Below are 20,321 nucleotides of genomic sequence, written 5' to 3'. Positions count from 1 at the left end.
TAATCGCAACTTGAGTGGCGTCATTTTCCCTTCCGCTATTTTTCCTGAAAAAAAAATCCCTTAAAAATGGACTGTAAAACCAGGCATCCATCTGTGTGCCATGGTCTAATGTTTCAGAGGTACCCTCCAAGATCAATACATCAAAGTTTTTCAAAATTCTGTATTTATTCCAATCATGTCGCTTCTGCTTATTAAAATTCCCATTGATTTAATTCGTAAAGTTGCGATCGCAACATTTGCGCAACACCTGAACTTCTGATTCTGATCAATTCCACACAGTACACAACCAAAATCAGCATGGTTTTTTCCTAACATCACCTCGAGTCCGGACGGTATTACTCACGGCAATAGATCTTCAAAAATGATATCTTACAATCACAATATCTTGCGGAATTTTAAACTGAGAGGTATTAATAGCATATCCTATTGAATATTGACTCATTCCTATGTCTCCGTTTATTTCAACTCACGCACCATTCCGCCATGGCTTTGGAGTTTTTTGTTATGTAATTTTTAGGACAAAAAGAGACTCCACGGGGATTCTCTCTGTCCCAAACATTTTATAGTCTACATTCATGTCACTTTTTCCATTTACACGTACCGGTATTTATGCTGTGTATTATACTTTTTAGTAAAGGATCAAACTATGCGATTTATCCGGTATCCAGCCTAGTCTAGTACCGGTACCTAACCGTCATTCCCCTAACAACCTGTAACAACCACTGGTATTCAGAAAAAGTATCCAGACTAGTATCCAACCCGGTCTGTAGGCCCTACCCAATCCTCATCGACAGGATTCATTCTCCTCTTTCGGTGATAGTTAGTGGAACTAGGTCGTATCCAACACCAAAACCATCGACAAGATTACAAGAAAAAAAACTTCTTTCTATTATAATATTTTTAATGTACGCATAATTGAATTACAACGCAGAAAACTAACAACATCATTTACACAGAGACACATTATCAATATCACTAGATTTTGCTCCTCACTAGTGGATGAGTAAACTAATTCAAAACCAACTATACATTATATATATATACAACAATCTACTGATCTACATGTCATTTCTACTGATTATACATTCAACATCATTATTTCATACTCTAAACGCCAAATGTATTTTTTTCTGAAACTGTCTCAAATGTTCAGAGAAATGGGTCAGAAAGAATTGCATAACCCTCAGTAATATCCAACATATCGTATTTTTACGTGATTACATCATATTTTAGATTGAGTGGGTTTTCTGCTTCTATTTGGCAGTCTTTCAACTACAGGCAAAACACGAGATAACGACGTGACTTGATTTACGAATATATCACATGCATTTTCAAAAAGCCCGAGAGATAGCGATAAAAAAACGACGGATGGAAATTTCGAAATCTGAAAAAAAGACTTTTGATTCGACTAGAAAGAGTTCATAAATATACAATATTAACACAGTGTAATACAGGTATCTAATGTTCAATATGTATCCTGCACTCTGCACCCCTCTCAACCCAGAGCCTGCACCCCCCTAAACCCAGAGCCTGCACCCCTCCCAACCCAGAGCCTGCAGATTGATACCTCCATCAAACACCGATAACAAACACAGATCATAAAGCGAGGGTATCTTTAATAAATTTTCTCATTGTCGTTCCTACAGATAGCGATTGTGGACCAGTTGTTTGATGAGAGATCTGAAAAAACGACAAACAATATAGGTATATGAAAACTGTACAATCAAAGCCATAACTGCAAAGCAGCGATAACGGGTTTTCTGCCTCCACGATTCCGTTACTTTAAAAAACGATGGATCATTTCAAAGACAATTTGAGGATCGACCCTTACTTTGAACAGATACGGCTGTACATCGGAGAAAGCATTTTCAAACACGAGATCCAGCTCCGATTGATTCGGCATTTTCGGTACATATTCGTGTCGATTCATAGCTTCAGCTATATACGTGATCTTCTCACCGAGAATCTCTCCCACTTTCTCACGACAGATCTGTCGCTCTGAAACAACAATGACAAAAACAAATCTTCAATTTTCGGTATCACTTACAACTGGTACCAAATCGGCAGATACAGGATTTTCAAAGTGGGGGTGCTCCCCTAGAAATCTTTTAAAAATTTGTCTCATTCTCATGCAGCATTCTGAGTGTTTTTAGGCAATGTTTGATCATCTCTCATACATTTAAAATGTAGCTTGTATTTTGAAATGTAACATTGAAAAACTGAAAATAATAATACCGTACAAAGCAAATTTTCCGAAGGAGGGCTTTAGCACCCAAAGCACCCCCTAGAAACCACACCCGTACCCTAAAAACGGTAGACAGCGCTCGAGTTTGATCCATTCAACTCGGAAATAACTATTCAACTCGGAAATAACTATTCAACTCTTTGTGGAAATAACTTTCTGACCCCAATATACGAACGATAACATCAAACTCGGTCGTTGGGCCTCAGGATCCAGTTCCACAGTTGTGAGTTAGAGTTAACTCTGAGTTAAAGTTAGTTCATTTTCAGTGATTTAACCCAGAGTTAACTCGGAACTGTGGAACTGGACTCTGATACGTAAACTGAGGTTGAACTGGTGTAAATGTTTTTACCGTGTTCGTTGATCAGTTGAATAACTTCTAATCGAATCGTCCACACTTCCCAGGGAATACACTCAGCAGGAAACGGCCATCGCGCGCGCTTCTTCTGATAGAATTCAAGACTTATCTAAAAAAGAAGAGGTTTAGTTGTAGCCTGAACATCGCTCGACCACCGGTGTTCAAACGCTTTAGGCTCCTCATAAATCGGTATCGTTTATCTCGGTAAAACCGTTAATTCAGAACGCACCTGACCGCACCCACTTTCACCGTTACGCAATGTATCGCGAAACGTTTGAATCTCGCGTTGAATTGTTTCGTTCAGTTCACAACTCGCCGTACGAACCTACAAAATAAAAAAACATCCCGTATTTTAATAAACATCGCTTCATCTCTAAACGAGAATGAAAATAACGCTTACGTAGGTAAAATCGACGAAGTCACAATCGACGTCGATTACACCGACCGTTCCTATAGAGTAACTTCCTTCCTGTTTATAGTGAAACTACAAAAATCGAAAATTCAGAAATACAATCATTCGGTATCGGAAAATGTAACAGCTTTCTCAACTGACACAAGTAGTCAATCTGCTGGAACATGCATCCCTTCTAACATACTTCACCACTGTTTCTAAGGCAATTTACATAAAAATAAATTTCAAACACCAGGTATTTGACTTTTCATTGTCCGTTCAACAAGGGGACTACATGTATCCAGGATACAGATTGATATCTGCATATGAGTGCATACAAATCACTGTATCTTACCTTTCCTAGAGTTCTATGAAACACGATTGTATGGAATATGCCTGAAAATGATTAAAAAAAGAAGGATAAGTTTAAATTCAGAACAATCAAATGAATCATTCAACCAGTTGATGTATTCTTACTAGAAATGACTTCTTCAATCTGTCGGCCTTCGACTGACTGTAAAACCGTAGAAAGAGAAAATTAATTGACATCGATCATTAATTACTGTCGATTCAAACAGGGGCCATTGTTATGGAAATACTTTTGGTAGAGCAGTCCAAAATAAAGGCAATAGTTAGTGTAGGCTGTAGCGCTGCTGTCAAAACTGACGGTTTCCGTCGATACTTAGTGCGTTCACATCGACATTGCGATCGCTTTTCAAGCGTCTGGTAAAAATCTTACCAGTTCAAAAACTTGTGTTCTAGCATTCATTATTCACGACATATATAATCTTCGTATCTGGCCATATATCATCCTCTAACAAGGGTTAGATTTTACGATTTTCGCTAAAAACTGATGCAAATATACGTAAATAAACTTGTGCGTCACCTGGCGGATATATTTGTGACTTACTATTTTCTTGCAAAAATGAAAGAATTTTATTTTTGTCTTAGGAGGTTTCATTCTGGTTTTTTTCGTTAAGCGCAAAAATTTGGTAAAGAATTAGTTTTTACCCAATGAACATAATTTTAACTCAAGTATGAATTGACTTGAATTGATGCCGAAACGTCGAATGAATATTAATCTAAAGTTCATGCCATAAAATAGTTCAAAGATATAACATTCACTAAATTCATTTAAGAAATGTTTTCGACTCGAGAAATAAATAGATAAGCTAACTATCTTATTCGAATTTCCAATGGGCAAATTACGTTGGATTCTTTGAAAATTTAGTTACAGTGAATTGAGTGAATGGCGCAGTAATCTCTTATCTGGCAATGTTTACAAGTAGTAATTAGTCGCTTGACAGATTGCAAGAAATCTTTCGTCTAAAATCGAATTTACTCATTAAAATAGAGGTAATTATTAGCTTTCCTGACTAGATCTATTTAAGAAATACGAGATTCGTAGTAGGTTACATGAATACCATGTCTCTAATTAAGAAGTATAGGTTTAGGGCGAGTAAAATTACACGCGATCGAGGTCACTCCTTTTTAAATCGATAATCAAATTCAAGAAAGTATTATTAGGCCTATATTGAAAAGAAAAATTTGGTTGAAATGTGAATGAGGTGAGGTGTGAAGGATGTGAGGGTAGTGGATGAAGATGGTTCTTGGGGAAAGCGTAGTTTATGTATCTTGACTAACGCCACGTCAGGAGTGGTCGAAAGTATTACTATTTAGTTTAGGGGCTTGTCACCTGGATGGAGCAGGTCCAGGCAAATCAAAGATTCGACCCGGTAAGCTAGAATTCATGAGCACAACACCATCGTTGCTTAGCTTTTAAAAATTGTTTTGTTTTGATAGATATGTCGTTTTAATTGATGATGGCAGCCACACGAGGAGGGACCCGTCTTCCAATAAACCACCCCGCGACAACCGGCGGAGGTCACCATCCTCCGACTAGCAGACAACAACGAACGACAACAATGTCGCCGTCGCGACTCGGCGCTCCGTCACCGTCGAGACCGATGTCTGAATCTCGTGCTAAAACCGTTCTCAAAGAAGCCGTTGATGCAGTTGTTAATAGTTTCGCGAAGCATACGCATGGTTACGGCAGAGGTAAGCAGACAACCTCGGCTCGGGTTTGTAGAAACCACATATATGCCACTCTTAAAATCTCAAAAAATTTGTTAAGGCCCTGGTTTGTTTCTATTTGCTTGCTTTTCGCAAAAATACCAATGAATAAGTCATCTGAAACATGTTTTGTCACAGCATTCCTAATCGTGATACTTAGTGTTAATGATTAAGTAATCATAGGCCAAGCGACAGACGCATCACTTCTGGATGATAAACACATGTGCATGATGTATAAGTGATTTGTCCATAGGTTATTGTTACAGTTTTACAAATTATGGCAAGCAGTTCCATGGGTGCAATTAACTAAAAAAAAGTACAACTACTTTTACTGCACCAAAAGTGCTATTATTTTTGCTTGCCGCTAGACCATGCCCTGGCTACAGAATCTGATGGGAATTTCGAATATGAATTATTTCTCTAAATTTGTAAATTCTTCCGATGTTAATAATTTCATTTGATTTACAGTAAATGTCGTGGAAGCTTTGCAAGAATTTTGGCAGATGAAACAAGCTCGAGGAGCAGATCTGAAAAATGGTGCCGTTGTTGTTTATGAATCAGTTCCGTCCAATTCTCAACCGTACGTCTGCTACGTGACTCTTCCAGGAGGAAGTTGTTTCGGTAGTTTTCAGGTGAATATTTATTCTCACTGTTCTCTGTAACACTGTGCATGGTGATATTGTGGCTGCTTTTAACCACTCGCAACAGGGTTAGGGTTCGGTCAGTGCAGGCAACAGGGCCCAGTTCCACAATTGTGAGTAAAACTTCATTTTCTCATTTTCAATGAGTTAATTCATGAGTCAAATCTCAACTCACAACTGCGGAACTGGGTCCCGGTTTAGGATTCTGTTTTGAATTACAAGCTATTTGTTTAGTCGTAGTCAATTCAATGATTGCAACTCGCTATATTTTGACATTTCTCAAAAAGTCGCCAAATGAAACCATGCAGGGTTGGTTTTGATTTTCAATATTTCTCTAATTGTTTTCAGAATTGTCCGACTAAAGCCGAAGCTCGACGTAGTGCAGCGAAAATAGCCCTGATGAATTCCGTTTTCAATGAGCATCCGTCCAGAAAGATTACCGATGAATTCATCGATAAAGCAGTTAATGAAGCTTTGGCTTCGTTCAAGGTACGATTTAAACGTTAGTTATATTTTCCAGAGGCTGCAGTCGCTCAAAGGTTGGTTAAAGAAAACCGGCTCGTAAATACCATAGTAACAATGAACTTTCAGTTGTCACTATGTCAACTATCCACTGGTTAACTGTAACCAACTTTTCAGCAACTGGTCCCTGATTTATATCAAAAGACAAACTTTGTTCGTCGGAGTTAGTTGACTATTTACGAACTAAGCCAAACTAAATGTCAGTTAGGCCTAGTCGAAACTATAGTCCGGAAATAGTCGACCACGGAATTGAGCACGGGCGCTATAGTTTGGACCTAGTTCCAAGATGGCCGATACTATGAAATACGTTATAACTGGACGATAGAACGATAATCTTTGACCACAAGTCGACAAAGAAATACAAAAACTAAAGTTCGTCCTGGGGACAAAGGGTCGATAGGAGAGAGTCTTACACTCAATGACTACTAGTATATATTGTAATGTATATTTCAGGGTCATCGCGACGAAGCCGATAACCCAGCAACCGGTATCGGCGCGTTCCGATTCATGCTCTGCGGTAATAAAGGTCGTACGATGCTCGAATTCCAGGAACTGATGACCGTATTTCAGTTGTTACACTGGAACGGCAGTTTGAAAGCGATGCGCGATCGAAACTGTTCGCGTCAAGAGGTCCTCGCTCATTATTCGAATCGTACGCTCGATGACGACATGCGTTCACAGATGGCGCTGGATTGGATTTCACGCGAGCAGGAAACGGTCGGGATTATCGCGCGCGAGTTACGCATCGCCGAGGACGAGTTACAGAGCGCTCGACTCGCCGGTCGAGAACTCAGATTCCCGAAAGAGAAACGTGATATTTTGATGCTCGGATTGAGCCAAATCGGACCCGCTGAGAGTGTCGCTTAAATCATCGGACCCGCTGAGAGTGTCGCTTAAATCATCGGACCCGCTGAGAGTGTCGCTTAAATCATCGGACCCGCTGAGAGTGTCGCTTAAATCATCGGACCCGCTGAGAGTGTCGCTTAAATCATCGGACCCGCTGAGTGTCGCTTAAATCATCGGACCCGCTGAGATAATTATCTTGAGATAATTGCTTGTAGATCAGACCAGCTGAGTGTCGCTTGTACAGTTAATCATGAGTACAGCTAAAAATTTTGACGCCTTGTTTCTCTTTTTTGCTGAGCTTCAATCAAGCTTACCATATTTCAACAGACCTGGTAGTAGCGATTTTATTGCAGTTAAAAATATGACCCGGCCGATTAGGAGAAACTTGGAATCATTCTATTTTAGCCTAAGTCAGATGTTTTAGACTGGAACGTTAGAGGATTCTGAATTTGAGGAAATTGTGGGTTGAAAATTAAATTTTCGGAATCTCGAAATTGCTGAGAATTTTTTCTTCTGAGCAGAATTTTGGTCTTGCTCAGGTAATTCAAAACCTATTGTATAATAATATTTCAAATCATGATACTCTATTATAGTATATTATTGTATGTGTTCTTTTAATGCTTTATTATTACATCATTTATTTATCAGATATTTGAAAATATATTTAATTTCTTGATGAATCTATTGTTTTCTTGAATTTGTTGGCGAACAACAACTTTTGGACCTTCTGCTCCTAATCAACGTCTCATCCTGCATCTCCTAACGTAAGCTCTTATCTTCCCTACTTCCCTCTCCCATTATCCTATTTGATAGATCTAACACGTGGATTTATTATTGTTTACTGAATGACGTCATCGACCTTGACCGTAGTAATTTTTTCCATAAGATATTTTTACACTTTTTTTCATTATCTTCGATTGTAAGATGTCTCTTATATTAAGATATCCTATAAAGTGTATACAAATTCAGAAAGATAAGATAAGATCCTAATAGTATGGTACGCCCCCTATAGATCATTTATGGCATTTATAAACAACCAAAAATATTTTAAAAATCATTTCAAAGATGATTTAATCACCAAAATTCCTCATCCAGAGCCTATCCATATAGCAACTTGATCGGTGGTCATTTTTTGAAATATATCTAAAAAATCATCGTTACGCATATATCTTCATGAATTTTCATTTTGATTTCAATCCTTCTACGTTTCGTCAGCCGAATCCTCCTTCTACTCTTAACCAACGTTACAGTATTGCTTGACTCGTTTCGTGTCCCCAAATTTGGACTTAAAAGTAAGTATTTAACGGGTTAATTTGATTACTTTGGGTTTCAATAGATTCATTAAATACAGCTTTATACGGTAGAGTGAAATATTGCTAAATCGTAGCGTTTTGAACGCGCTATCTCCGTGTGAATCGATGGACTTTTTGAAATATTTTCCAAAACGCGGCCATCTTGTAAAATTGATACGTATTAATGCTTCGAAAAACGTGTTTAGAATCGACAATCATCGGCTTCAAATTCCACTAGGTATTCAACATCTATGATTTAACGTTAACATAACTTCAGATGATATATTTTGGAATTAATGAGATCCGTGGTGGATCAATGATTTGAAAAGTGATTGGTTTTTACTCTGAAATGAATGAAAAGGGCATCTATTCCCAAACGAGTGCAACCTGAGGGCATTTTAAGTCTAAATCTCTTGAGAAATGTTTCAATTAAATTGTTTGTATTTTCAATGGCAAATTTTGGAAAGGCACATGACCAAAAGAGGTTGTGTCTGAGACAAACTAACTGAATCAGCCCTGATAAGAAGTGCATAAAAACGGATTTTCTGATAATGTGACATAAAGTGAGGTATTCTCCAAGAACTCTGTTTGGCTCCGTCTATACACTTGTTTCCCCCTAGTAACATGAGAAAAGCTTTAGTAAAGGAAAGACTTCAGAGATTCAGTTGGACTTATATTTGGAGTTCACTTTAGAGAATTGTCTAAAATTTTTATTTTCAATCGTATTTCAGCATGCGTTACGTGGCCGCATACCTCCTCGCCGTTCTCGGTGGCAACAAATCTCCGAGCAAGAAAGACATCGAAAAGATTCTGGAAAGCGTAGGAATCGATTGCGAAGCTGAAAACGTCAATAAAGTCATCAGTGAATTATCCGGCAAAGACATCGAGGAGCTGATGGAAGCTGGTAAGTGAAATCTGAACCTCGTGTTGCACGTCCTTCAAACACCGAACAGCTATAAAAATGTGTCTTCTATTCCATTTCAGGAAGAGCAAAATTGGCATCAGTTCCGTCCGGTGGCAGTGCAGTAGCTGCTTCATCCGCTGGTGCAGCTGCTGATTCTAGCGCACCTGCTGCTGCTGAAGGTAAATATCGATATTCAACTCTTTTAAAACTAATATTTTGAATGTTTTATTAGAGGGTCGTTCTGCTATCTGTATTGTACAATACAGCTTTGTTCATTTAAATGGTTTCTAATCTTTACTTGTCTTAAAAAATTTATAAAGGCAAGAAAAAGAAAGGTGAGTATTTAAAGTTTCAGCGAAGGTGTTCGTATTATTTTAAAACTGGTTGGACAATTCAGGTTTAGATTGCCCGTGTTTCATATGTAGAATTACATAGCAGTTATCCCATCGCAGACTTGGTGTCAGATGCGTTTAAGGACCCGCTTTTCGGTTTAGCTTTCCATTTAGGATCCAGTAGTCAAGATAAACTCCTCTTAAACAAGCACCAATTGCCAGTCACATTTGTAAATCAATCAAATCATTGACTCTTCCCTTACTGGTGCTATATTGAATGAATAAGTATGACTAAACTTCTTGAGGTTCATCTCTCTAGGATTGATCAAATTTATTCTACACATTTCATCACTGATAAATACATAGGTATTGACTCGCTTTATGTCCATATAAACAAACCCTACATTAGCCAGATTTAGAATTTGAGTGTTTCAAAACCTGAGAACTTGTGCTTATAAATCTATGGTAGAAAGTTGAGGTAGTTAAACAATTATAATAATGAGTGAAAATGGTCCCGAACATGACAGTTTTCAAACGCATTTGAAATGAGATTTTTTTTGCGTTGTTATGGTTGTTTGACTTGCGCTTATTCCCTTGCATTTTAACGACATGATTAAAATTTTGGTCTGAAGTGAAATTATTTCATTCCATTTGTGAAATCGATTGCGTTAGAGTTGGACCGGGGGCATGGGTTTGCAAGAAAGTTTGAACGAAATAAAGATTTTTGGGTATCTCTAAATTTCGACAGGTTTTCAAGCACCATTTGCCAGTCATGTTTTGTAAATCAATCAAACAGTTGACTCTTCCCTTATTGGTGCTATATTAAATGAATTAGTTTGAAGTCATATCTAAGGTTTATTCGACCTAAGATTCATCAAATCAATTCTACAAGCTGTGCAGATATCTTTGAAAAGTACAGCCATTATTATGTCATAGAACTTGGATAATTTAGGTTTCACTGAGATTGAACTGTGTAACTTTCTTTTATATTTGAATTGTTAATAATAAGTTGTTGATTCTTTTTTTTTTAACAGAAGAGAAAAAGAAGGAAGAATCTGAAGAAGAATCTGATGACGACATGGGATTCGGTCTTTTTGATTAAAGCTTGTTTATAGTTTGATCTATGAAAGACAAATAAAAAAGAGAAAAAAAATATTTGTAAAAACATTGAATTGCTTATTGAGTTAGTTGATCGATCAGGTGTTTTATTGTCTAACGGTTTTGATCCGGTTCCGATAATGTACTGCTGATTGAGGATGGACCTATGTTGCCATTCTACAAAGTTTTTGCCCGATATTAACATCATTAATCTCGCATTCGCTTAAACATCAAGTGGCTTTCTTGTCGGTTGCGGTATTGTGCGCAATGAGTAAGGAATCTAATTGATCCCAAATGTGGGATTCGAGCTTGATCGTTTGTTGGTATTCTACTGTGGCAGCTGAGGAACATCTTGATTGTTTTAGGTTCGATTCCCGGGAGTTTATATCCATCCAGTTTTTCATCATTAAAAGATTTACACAATTTTGATCTAATATTCATCGAAATTTTATTCTTTTCATCAATGCCTACATTTGTCGTTTTATATCGCGTTAATTCCAACATACGGTGTATAGTTCAGAAACAGTTAGTTCAAGGTCGAGTGGACCCGGAAATAAATTCAGCGTGCATTTCGAAATTTGTTTTTCATAATTTACAAACCTAATTAAGTCGAATAAGACAGAACCGAAGATACCAGAAAATGAGTTGTAGGAATCCATTGACCCCTCTTCGAGTTCCGACTTTGCATCTGAACAACAACGATGAAAATCTGCCTCCGGCGATAGAAAACCGACAGCAACAACCTTTAACTCCGATGCAAACTGCGTTAAACAATATTCGCAAACGTCTGGAGCGACAAATGACTGTTAACGATGGCACAGATGCCGGAGTAGGGGATGTGATAGAGAGCAGAGTGAGTCCTGGACTCGCCCAACTACGTAACACGCCAGGTAAGAGTAAACCCTGCCATGTGTGTGAGCTGGCTGTTTTCAGTAACTGCCACTGGTTCGGTTTCTTGTCCGGATATGTTCACAACCGAGTTTAACACTTGATTATTTTAGGTCACTAACTTATTAATGTGTCAAATGGTTGAATTTTATCACAGGCAGTAGGTTAAAGGAGAAACAGAAAATACTGACGCAAAAACATCAAGAAGCGAAAGGAAAGTTGGATGCTGTGAATGTCGGGGGTGGAATTAGTCTTTGGCCTGAAATGGAGAATATGAGATTGACGAAACAAGAAGTAGTGAATCTGATGGCAGTTTGTTTATTATTACTACTAGCTACAATATCATTATTTCAATGGCTTCACGGTAAATTGTATTTACACGCTTTATCTTAGAGCAGTGGACCGTAAGCTGAATCTATTACGTCTTATTTGTATTTTCGCATTTCTATTGACAGGTGAATTACTAGGAAATCTTACGTCGTACACGAATAAGCTGTCGAAATTTTCATCGTTTCATCGAATTGAGTTCGATTCACAGAGAAGTTTTGATCGAAGCGTTTTAAATTGGCATTCACAATACAAGCAACTCCTGGTCAGTTACTCCTACACCAATCTATTTTTCTCTAGTACGAGCTCATCTGTTTCTCATCTCTCTCTCCGTCTTCTCTTTCCTCTCTCTTTCATCTGGTGCCTGCGCTAGCAGCCTACAAGTCCACATGGCAAAGCACGCTACAATTTTGTAAATTTATATATTTTTCCCTCTCTTTTTTTTTAATTGTTCATTTTGTAATAATGTATGCTTTTCTGTGAAAATAAATTGAAAATGAATTGAAAATATATGTTATCGGACATTATGAAACTATTGTCAAATTAAAAAATTGAAATTATTTTTATCTCTTTTCAGTCGGAAGTTGATGTGGTATTTCATATAAATATAGAAGAATCACCGTTAAGTTATAAACTGTGTATAGTCTGTTACACATTGGGGCTGGCTATTCTACTCTATTATTTGATGGACAACATGTTCGCTCAGACTAAACTAACTCCGCGTCGCATCAAAAACTGGTAAAACTCGTTCATTATACTTTTCTGACCAATGGTAGAAAACCCTAATGTTATTCCCTCTATCATTATTGACATATTTTTAGCCCACTTGGAACTTTAGTCCCATCATCGGACTATTGCGATCACTTTCCGTCGGCTATCCAAGACTGAAAAAAAAAACTTCTTACGCCGAAGTCCGAGGTTCAATTTACTTTCAAATTCATCATGAAATGCTTTAAAATCCCAAACACTGTAAAATTATCATGAAATAAGGACAAATCACGGTCTCATGTGTAAATTTGTTCTTGGCTACATTTATTTAACACAAGCAGCCAATATCCCAATTTCTTGTAGATTTACGTTTGAATTTCAATGTCTGTTATAATCTAATGAATAAGCTTATTTTATAGGGTGTCACTGCTGGTAATTGTATCTAGTTGGACGATGTGTATTCTGGTGTTACTAGTTTCTGCACTTCATCTGGAAAAACAAGTCGAAAAAAATGTTCACAATTTCAGCGATATTCAGGTGTGTTTTATATCGTACTAGTGTCCTACTGTGCCACGGTAGACTTTTCTTTTCCAATTAAATCTTTAATTAACGTAACAGCGCACATTATTCAAGAGAGTTTACGTACAAATAGTTCCCATGCTATGATATCATCCGGTTGCCCCTAGTGTGCGTGTGTGTGCGTGCGTGCCTGCGTGTGTGTGTGCGGAGACTAATGTTTTATCATCATCTACAGGGCTCAGTTTTCCCTATATTTATTGATGTATTCCTTTCTTTACCTTGTCAATTCATCTAAATGAACAAAGGCTTGAGTTTATGGCTAGCAAATTCACACTCTAAAATTTCTGTCTATTTCGACATTTCCTTTATGTTCAACGTAGAGAATGTATTTTTGATGAAAAAATCAGTTCGATAAAGTTGTATTTGACTTGACACAATCAACTATCCTGACAAATTACGAGTGAATTCGGTTGGATTTGTGAGTATTGACTTTTGATTTATGTCAAGAATGAATTGTGACTTCAGATAGATTACATGACGAATGGTGAATAGATGTCACGAATAAATCTCTGTAGTTTTCTATCAGTTTAAATTAGTTTCCCAACATGTGAGGAGAGTTTTAGTCGAAACACAAAACAGTTCGTCATCATGGCGTTAATCATGAATTCAACTAAGATACAGATTGGTCGAACTTATAGCAGTTATATCGTCATCATGTCTGTAGCGAACAAGTCCGGAAGCTTCCGTACATTGTCATTAGTTATTCTGCTTGTCTTGTTCGTGTTAGGAGCCTTCGGAAATTCGGCTACTTTCCTGATAATGATAAGCCGCAGATTCCGCTGTTTATCTTACGCTAACTATCTGATCGTTTTGTCAGTCAGTGATTTAATGTTCTGTATCGGTTTCACGCTGATGCCTGTTTTACAGTTTGTTCTCTTGCGTCTTAAAACTGGCCCAATATTCGTGATGAATTCACTGATCAGTTGTCAAATCTATGAATTCCTGATGGCGATTGCATCTTCAACTAGTTCGTGGTTAATCGTGGCTATATCTCTAGAACGTGCGGCAGTTGTGCTCTTCCCGTTCACAAGTCACGTGATACGTACGCCCAGATTCGCTAGATTCATTATATTGTACATAATCGGAATGAGCGTATCGATATCTTCTAACTACTGCGTGGGTGCATTTTTCCGACCAGTTTTCGGGTGTTACTATGAACTATTTGTACAAATAAGGTATTTCACCATGAATGTTATCTACGCTTACATTCTGCCGTTATCTTTCATCGTTCTTTCAAATTCTGTTATAGTATTTCAGTTATTCAGGGGATCGAAAATTCTTTCTTCTGAAAAGAAAACTACAAAATCACAGCGTACAACAAAAATGCTCGTTACAGTTTCACTCGCGTTTGCAGTATTTACACTACCATCCACTGTTAGTGTATTCCTACCGATCTCGTTAGAACTAAAAGATTTTCTGTACGATGTTTTCGCGCTTTTCCATCCGTGTAATTACATCATAAATTTTTACATATATCTTTTATTGGGACGAGAAATTCGTGAATATTTCTGTACAAAAATCCGATGCAGAAATTCATTTACATAAAATCCGTTTCTCGGACTATTTCTCACGAACACATATATCAATGTGTTCGATGCTGGCCTGTGTTTGAAGGTCCAAACATCGGGTGCAATACTACTTTAAAATCGGGACAATCTATTCCGACAGAATATGTTTTATATGCATGTTCAGAAAATGATTTTTCGATTATTTTTCGAATTTTAAACAACAACTAATTAGAAATGAACTGTTTTTGCTTGAAGTCGAACGAAGTTGAAAACTGTGGATCTGCGTCCATAATGTTTTAACAGATACCAGGATCAAATAAAAATTTCAATTACCATTTGATAACTATGGTATCACGTTCGCCTCTATCACTCGGGACATCCCAAAATGACCTCCTAAACCCAGGCCCGGCATCAACATTGCTTTTTGTTAGAAACTCCTCTGCAGTTATTTGGTATATAATCAGTTATTGTCTGAAAATTAATTAATTAAATGCTCTATTTATAATATATTCACAATGATAGACCAGAATGTTCATTTTTTGAATCAAATATGGCCGCCAGTCAGCCATCTCGGATGATATCGTGACCTAAATCGATCTGCTGATATATAATATCATCTCATTATCTCATGTGAAATATGAGTACTCTACATGAAATACATTCACAGTTATAGACCAGAACGTACATTCTTTCAATCAAAAATGGCCGCGAGTCAGCAATATGGAATATGATTTCCTTCAAATTAAATCGGGTTCATCTAGAATTCAAAACTAAAATGAACTTAATCTTCATGATAATCTCAGCAGAAATTTAATCGCTTTAGTGTTTTTTATTTTCTAGGGAGACTTGGTGACAATGGAATTCTGCACGAGAAAGTACGAGCAGGTATTATCGTATTGGCGTGTTCGCGCGTTACCGCCTACCTGTACCGGTACCCTTCACATCATGGGTTTAATCGCCGTTCAGGACGTCTCCTACTATTTACAGTATTATAGCGTGACGGTATTCACAGCAATCGGCACGCCCGTCATCAAGTTGTGCATATCTCTTAGAGAAATATACGCCGTCAAATCGTTTGATAGTTGAAAGCCGATGGAGACCTACTCTATTTCATCGAGAATTATTGAATAGTTTCACGCACGTTTTCCATGTACGTTACAGTTGTTCGAAGCTTTTAACGAAATTGAATTTACCATAAATTGTGCATTCTGGTGTTTTGAAGCCGAGTCAGTTAAAAAGAAAAATGTGCGCGTAGCAAGTATAATGAGATGTTAGTGTTCAATTTCGACCATTTTTGAGTTGAAAATTGCGGATGAATTATGATGATCAAGTTATCGAGCTGTTGGCTGCTAAAACACCCGATCAACTCGTCGGAACGGCCTGCGATGTTTTTAATGTTTCGAGGTAATCATCATATTACCTATTGTTACTATTAGTTTTGTTATTCTTGTCCAAATAGGAAAAATTTGTAAAATGCTATAAATCGCTGAACATATTAATTATTCAATCAATTTTGAGTAATTGTCACTTGGCGTTTAGCGCATCTTCGGTTAATCCAACGGTAACTTTAATGATGAAGTGTTACTGAATGAAACTGGGTTTCCGTGTTTTTCACGGGTTGTACTGACATATGAAGTCAAAGTTATTTTTGCAACGAACATCATTATATCTATCTGTATCGATGTACCACTGAACACAGCGTTCGTATGGATAGCTCGGTTGCTCGTGTTCCCAGTTTAGGATTGCGATAGTGCTATTATCTGATATCCACACCCACGGGCCGCGCATTGGTCCGGAATTCGTCTGCAAATCATATCCACCTAACATAACTTTAAAAACAACATCTGAAAAGAAAAGAAACCCTTCTTGGAGCCAGCAGTATGAGAGATGGAAAACTAACAAATAGTGAAAACTTTGAAGAGGCACTTCTAATCCGATTTCTAAACAAATTCAGGAAACCTTTCTGATTCTGATATTTAATTTTCATTTGTATTGCGAGATTTTATGTTATAGTTACGAAATTGACTCATGGATTCTATGATTCTTTTATGAAAACAGAATTTATCGAAAACCGATGATAATTTGATTATTTCGAGTGTAGTGTCGTGTGTTTATTTATATTCACGGATGGAATGAAAGATCCAATTAGTTCCGTAATCCACGCATATTTTAAACGGAATTTCGGATTATACAATCTATTACCAAAAGGCCCCATTAAGATTTGGGCTTATTCTTTCAAGGCTTCATAGATTACATCGCATTTGAGTATGAAGTTAGACATACCGTTATTGTCGATGAGATATTTCCTTAAGGCAGCCCTCGATTGTGAAGTGCGGGGTTCGGCAAGGATCCAACCGTAATAGGTACAGAAACTTGTCGCGTCTGTGGCGATTGCACTTTTATAAGCGTTACTGTTCCATCGAAATACGTAATAGCAAATTCCATTAGCAACGAAAAATCCAAATCTACAAGATGCGTGTTCTACAAACAAATGAATACACATCACAATTTTAAATGTGCATATCATAATTTACCTAATTTACATTCGAATTCGGCGCTTTTCGCTATAGAACCGATCTGATATTCTCACAAAGAAAGTTTGAAATATAGTCTAATTAGCATAATTTATGCGTATATGTAAAAAAAGGATTCATCTTATTTTGCTACTGATCAAAATTCGATAAAAACTGTGGTTAAGTAAAGTCGGACATCGCCGGAGACGAGAATGTCCTAATGCACCATCGATCTTCACAGTAGATCGTTTTAATGTAAGTGTGACCTACAACCTTCTTAAGAGCTGGAATCATTTATTGCCTTATGAATTCAAAAAACGTTGTAAGTTCTCTCGAAAAAATACCTTTATCGTGTTTGTACATGACAAGTTTCGTTTCTCCTGATGTTCTGTATTTCACCAGCTCGTTGTCGAACAAGTAACATTCGTCGACGCCGTGAGATTTCGTGGATTCGACGCCGAAACCCCGACAATTCGACCCTTCGCTCAAACAACGCAGCGCGCATTCACCGCGCGAGCCGACTGTCGACTTGTACGGTTTTGTAGACGCGTCGACCGTCATCGTATAGAACTGTTGAAACTCGGACGCGACGCCGACTATCAGACAAATAAACTGGATGAATTTAGCGAACATGTCGTGCAGAAAATACGCTATGCTCAAATACTTCTAAGCAATTGAACTATCACAAGTTACAGATTCCAGTTCCTCCGGCGTATCCTTTTACAGATACAGCTATATATGAGTCTTTAGCTGCTGAGTTATTTGATCATAATGCGCATGTCATTACAAATAGAAACATCGCCTGTTTATTGATGCAATGACTTTGTGAATAATTGATTTGTGCGAATTGAATGGGTTTTTTACATTACGTATTAATGCAGTTTGTAATCAGTCTGAGTGAGATGGTGACATACACGAAAATACAATACTAGAAAAAGCTATTGATGACCAAGCGTATGTTTGCGCTGTGAAGAGAATAAGCTATTTTATCGGATTTTTGTACAGAAATATTCACGAATTTCTCGTCCCAATAAAAGAGTAAGCTAAATTCCCTGACTCTCTCGACAGTTACCAATATGCTGAAGATACAGAGAAGTTATCAGTCGAAAGTGGTGATGAAAAACACAAGTTAAAAATGGCTGCTGAACGATCTGCTGAATGTGGTAAGTCTATCAGATTAAACGCTGTTCATTTTCTGATTTGAGTGAATCTGCTCATTTAGAAAAAAACTAACTTCTTTTCTTGCTCGATGGAATAAAAAAGAAGCATGAGTTTGAGGCTGAAACAGTAAATAGATTTAGTGACGACAAAGATGTCGGATTATCCACATCTTTATGAATCTATTAGTAAACTATACTGCAGATGACACCTATTTAAATACGACCTCCAGCGCAACTTAGATCACTTCTATGACTATAAGCCGCTTTCAAACCGTTTATACTGAATGATTCGGTAATACACATTTTTTCTTAATACACAATTTATAGAATAGTTACAAACATGGAGTGAATATCATATAGCAAATCTCTCTGCTCAGCGGAGATTGGTAAGATTCCGTTAATAGCTGATGGTAGTGTAGAAATTGCAAATGCTAGTGAAACTGTTACAAGCATTATTGTTGTACGTTTTGATTTGGTAGTTTTCTTATCGGTCGAAACCATTTTCGAACCCCTGAATAATTGAATTATTATAACAGAATTTGATGTTATGATAAACGTTAAAAACGTAACTGACGAAAGAAATGAAATATAAGAATTGTTTAAATAATTCATTGTAGCATCCAAACAAAGGGTCCACAAAATATTTCGACCTAGAAGGTATAATATAGATTTAGTATCAGTATATTCACTACAATAATTATCAAGTGACTTTTGCAAGGAATATAATTAAATATATCTTTATCGATGTACCACTGAATACAGCGTTCGTGTAGAAAGCTCGGTTGCTCGTCTACCCAGTGTAGGATTGTCTGATCGCCACACCCACGGGCCGCGCATTGGGCCGGAATTCTTCTGCAAATCATATCCGCCTAACATAGGTTTATAGACTTCTGAAAAAGAAATATTTATGTTATGAAATTAATGTGCATTCCATTTTAGGGGTGGCGCCTTTGCAGCCGGTAACTCAAAAGATGGATGACTGATGGTATTCATACAGTAACTAACCAGAGCAAAACGAACTTCAGATAATGGGTGAGTTGAAAACAACCCGAGGTTTTACAATCCCCAATCTAAATCGACAACCTCGCATTGGTTACCAAAAAGTTCATTCAAATTCGTTTAATGATAGGACTTCGGTTACAAAAAAAAAATCTATTGTATAAATATTTGACCCCTGACACTCATTTTGTGGAGTAGCCTACCTGAGATTGCCATTTCTCTGATACAACGGTAATTAGACTTAACTTTAACTGTGTATGTTTGATTGGTGGCCTCAAATCTATTGAGTGTCATGTATATTTTTAGGATGTTTGTCATCAGGAATTATTGACTTTTGTGTTTGATGATCAGGAATACATCAGCTGAACTGGATAAATATGTGTGGACAGCGTTAGAACTAACCGGGAGGATAAACAAACAAACGAACAAATATTGGGAGAACTTGACTTCACTTATAGTGAACTTTATGTCCACGAGGACTAGATATGTGACACTTACCGATTGGTTGTGTTTGAACTAGTCGTTCTCTCCCAGCGAAACTAGGAATATCCCCGGTTCAAATCTACTCTTAACAGTATAAATCTACGCCTAATTCTTTCGTGGAAAATTGTTTCTTTAATAGTTTCAGAGCATTTTTTCTGGTTACAGTGTTAGTGGTAGTTGAATGCGCTATTTAAGAGAATAAAATTTAATTTGCTTGAAATTCTTCCTTTGGCATGTGAGCCTACCGCTTTACCGGATGCTAATACATTCCGCAGACAAAAGAGTTCTATCAAAAATGGTTTGAAAATCATTTTAAAAAGATGATCCCCTTCAAAAAACCTTACGCGATAGTAGAATTATTCATATACAATGGAATCGTATTAGATAATCAACGAAATTCGGCTAAGAAAAATGTATGTATCGCTCGCATGCCATAGTAAGATAGCGAGGCTGGGTA

General features: G+C 37.3%; 4 protein-coding genes and 1 long non-coding RNA gene across 6 annotated transcripts; 4 read left to right on the top strand and 1 right to left on the bottom strand.

Annotated features, from left to right (window-relative positions):
- Positions 1 to 911: 911 nt before the first annotated feature.
- LOC141912789 (autophagy-related protein 101-like) lies at positions 912 to 3,870 on the bottom strand. Its single transcript, XM_074804184.1, has 8 exons — positions 3,731 to 3,870; positions 3,469 to 3,505; positions 3,347 to 3,387; positions 3,001 to 3,084; positions 2,830 to 2,925; positions 2,595 to 2,709; positions 1,832 to 1,998; positions 912 to 1,680 (listed from the first exon to the last, which is right to left on the bottom strand). Exons 1-8 carry the CDS (start codon positions 3,758 to 3,760, stop codon positions 1,597 to 1,599), a joined length of 654 nt encoding a protein of 217 aa, XP_074660285.1. The 5' UTR covers positions 3,761 to 3,870; the 3' UTR covers positions 912 to 1,596.
- Positions 3,871 to 4,267: 397 nt separating this feature from the next.
- On the top strand, positions 4,268 to 7,699 carry LOC141912674 (protein limb expression 1 homolog). Its single transcript, XM_074804004.1, has 5 exons — positions 4,268 to 4,347; positions 4,795 to 5,049; positions 5,533 to 5,696; positions 6,054 to 6,194; positions 6,681 to 7,699. The coding sequence occupies exons 2-5, from the start codon at positions 4,812 to 4,814 to the stop codon at positions 7,092 to 7,094; spliced, it is 957 nt and encodes a 318-aa protein (XP_074660105.1). The 5' UTR covers positions 4,268 to 4,347; positions 4,795 to 4,811; the 3' UTR covers positions 7,095 to 7,699.
- A 573-nt stretch (positions 7,700 to 8,272) lies between these two features.
- Positions 8,273 to 10,773, top strand: LOC141912569 (large ribosomal subunit protein P2-like). 2 transcript variants are annotated; one of them, XM_074803852.1, is made up of 5 exons: positions 8,273 to 8,365; positions 9,097 to 9,269; positions 9,350 to 9,448; positions 9,590 to 9,604; positions 10,636 to 10,773. In XM_074803852.1, exons 2-5 carry the CDS (start codon positions 9,098 to 9,100, stop codon positions 10,701 to 10,703), a joined length of 354 nt encoding a protein of 117 aa, XP_074659953.1. In that variant the 5' UTR covers positions 8,273 to 8,365; position 9,097; the 3' UTR covers positions 10,704 to 10,773. The 2 variants fall into 2 exon arrangements, with proteins under 2 accessions (XP_074659953.1, XP_074659952.1); XM_074803851.1 differs by lacking the exon at positions 9,590 to 9,604.
- Positions 10,774 to 11,324: 551 nt separating this feature from the next.
- Positions 11,325 to 15,945, top strand: LOC141913154 (uncharacterized). The gene is made up of 6 exons (XM_074804615.1): positions 11,325 to 11,589; positions 11,745 to 11,951; positions 12,043 to 12,179; positions 12,492 to 12,652; positions 13,042 to 13,159; positions 15,550 to 15,945. Exons 1-6 carry the CDS (start codon positions 11,340 to 11,342, stop codon positions 15,793 to 15,795), a joined length of 1,119 nt encoding a protein of 372 aa, XP_074660716.1. The 5' UTR covers positions 11,325 to 11,339; the 3' UTR covers positions 15,796 to 15,945.
- A 1,537-nt stretch (positions 15,946 to 17,482) lies between these two features.
- LOC141913246 (uncharacterized) lies at positions 17,483 to 19,415 on the top strand. Its single transcript, XR_012620258.1, has 3 exons — positions 17,483 to 17,934; positions 18,291 to 18,385; positions 19,322 to 19,415. It is a non-coding gene; the product is annotated as an uncharacterized LOC141913246 (long non-coding RNA).
- The last annotated feature ends 906 nt before the right edge of the window (positions 19,416 to 20,321 follow it).

The sequence above is a fragment of the Tubulanus polymorphus genome, chromosome 11, assembly GCF_964204645.1.
Source record: "Tubulanus polymorphus chromosome 11, tnTubPoly1.2, whole genome shotgun sequence".
NCBI lineage: Eukaryota > Metazoa > Nemertea > Palaeonemertea > Tubulaniformes > Tubulanidae > Tubulanus > Tubulanus polymorphus.
This window is presented reverse-complemented; position numbering and strand designations above follow the sequence as displayed.

Coding starts and splice junctions, on each gene's coding strand:
- LOC141912569 (XM_074803852.1), top strand. CDS start 9,098: ATGCGTTACGTGGCCGCATACCTCCTCGCCGTTCTCGGTGGCAACAAA. Junction 9,270..9,349: donor CGAGGAGCTGATGGAAGCTG/GTAAGTGAAATC, acceptor ATTCCATTTCAG/GAAGAGCAAAATTGGCATCA.
- LOC141912789 (XM_074804184.1), bottom strand. CDS start 3,760: ATGAATGCTAGAACACAAGTTTTTGAACTG. Junction 2,710..2,829: donor GTGAAAGTGGGTGCGGTCAG/GTGCGTTCTGAA, acceptor CTTCTTTTTTAG/ATAAGTCTTGAATTCTATCA. Junction 1,681..1,831: donor TACAGCCGTATCTGTTCAAA/GTAAGGGTCGAT, acceptor TCGTTTTTTCAG/ATCTCTCATCAAACAACTGG.
- LOC141913154 (XM_074804615.1), top strand. CDS start 11,340: ATGAGTTGTAGGAATCCATTGACCCCTCTTCGAGTTCCGACTTTGCAT. Junction 11,952..12,042: donor ATTATTTCAATGGCTTCACG/GTAAATTGTATT, acceptor TTCTATTGACAG/GTGAATTACTAGGAAATCTT. Junction 13,160..15,549: donor ACAATTTCAGCGATATTCAG/GTGTGTTTTATA, acceptor TTTATTTTCTAG/GGAGACTTGGTGACAATGGA.
- LOC141912674 (XM_074804004.1), top strand. CDS start 4,812: ATGATGGCAGCCACACGAGGAGGGACCCGTCTTCCAATAAACCACCCC. Junction 5,050..5,532: donor TACGCATGGTTACGGCAGAG/GTAAGCAGACAA, acceptor TTTGATTTACAG/TAAATGTCGTGGAAGCTTTG. Junction 5,697..6,053: donor GTTGTTTCGGTAGTTTTCAG/GTGAATATTTAT, acceptor AATTGTTTTCAG/AATTGTCCGACTAAAGCCGA.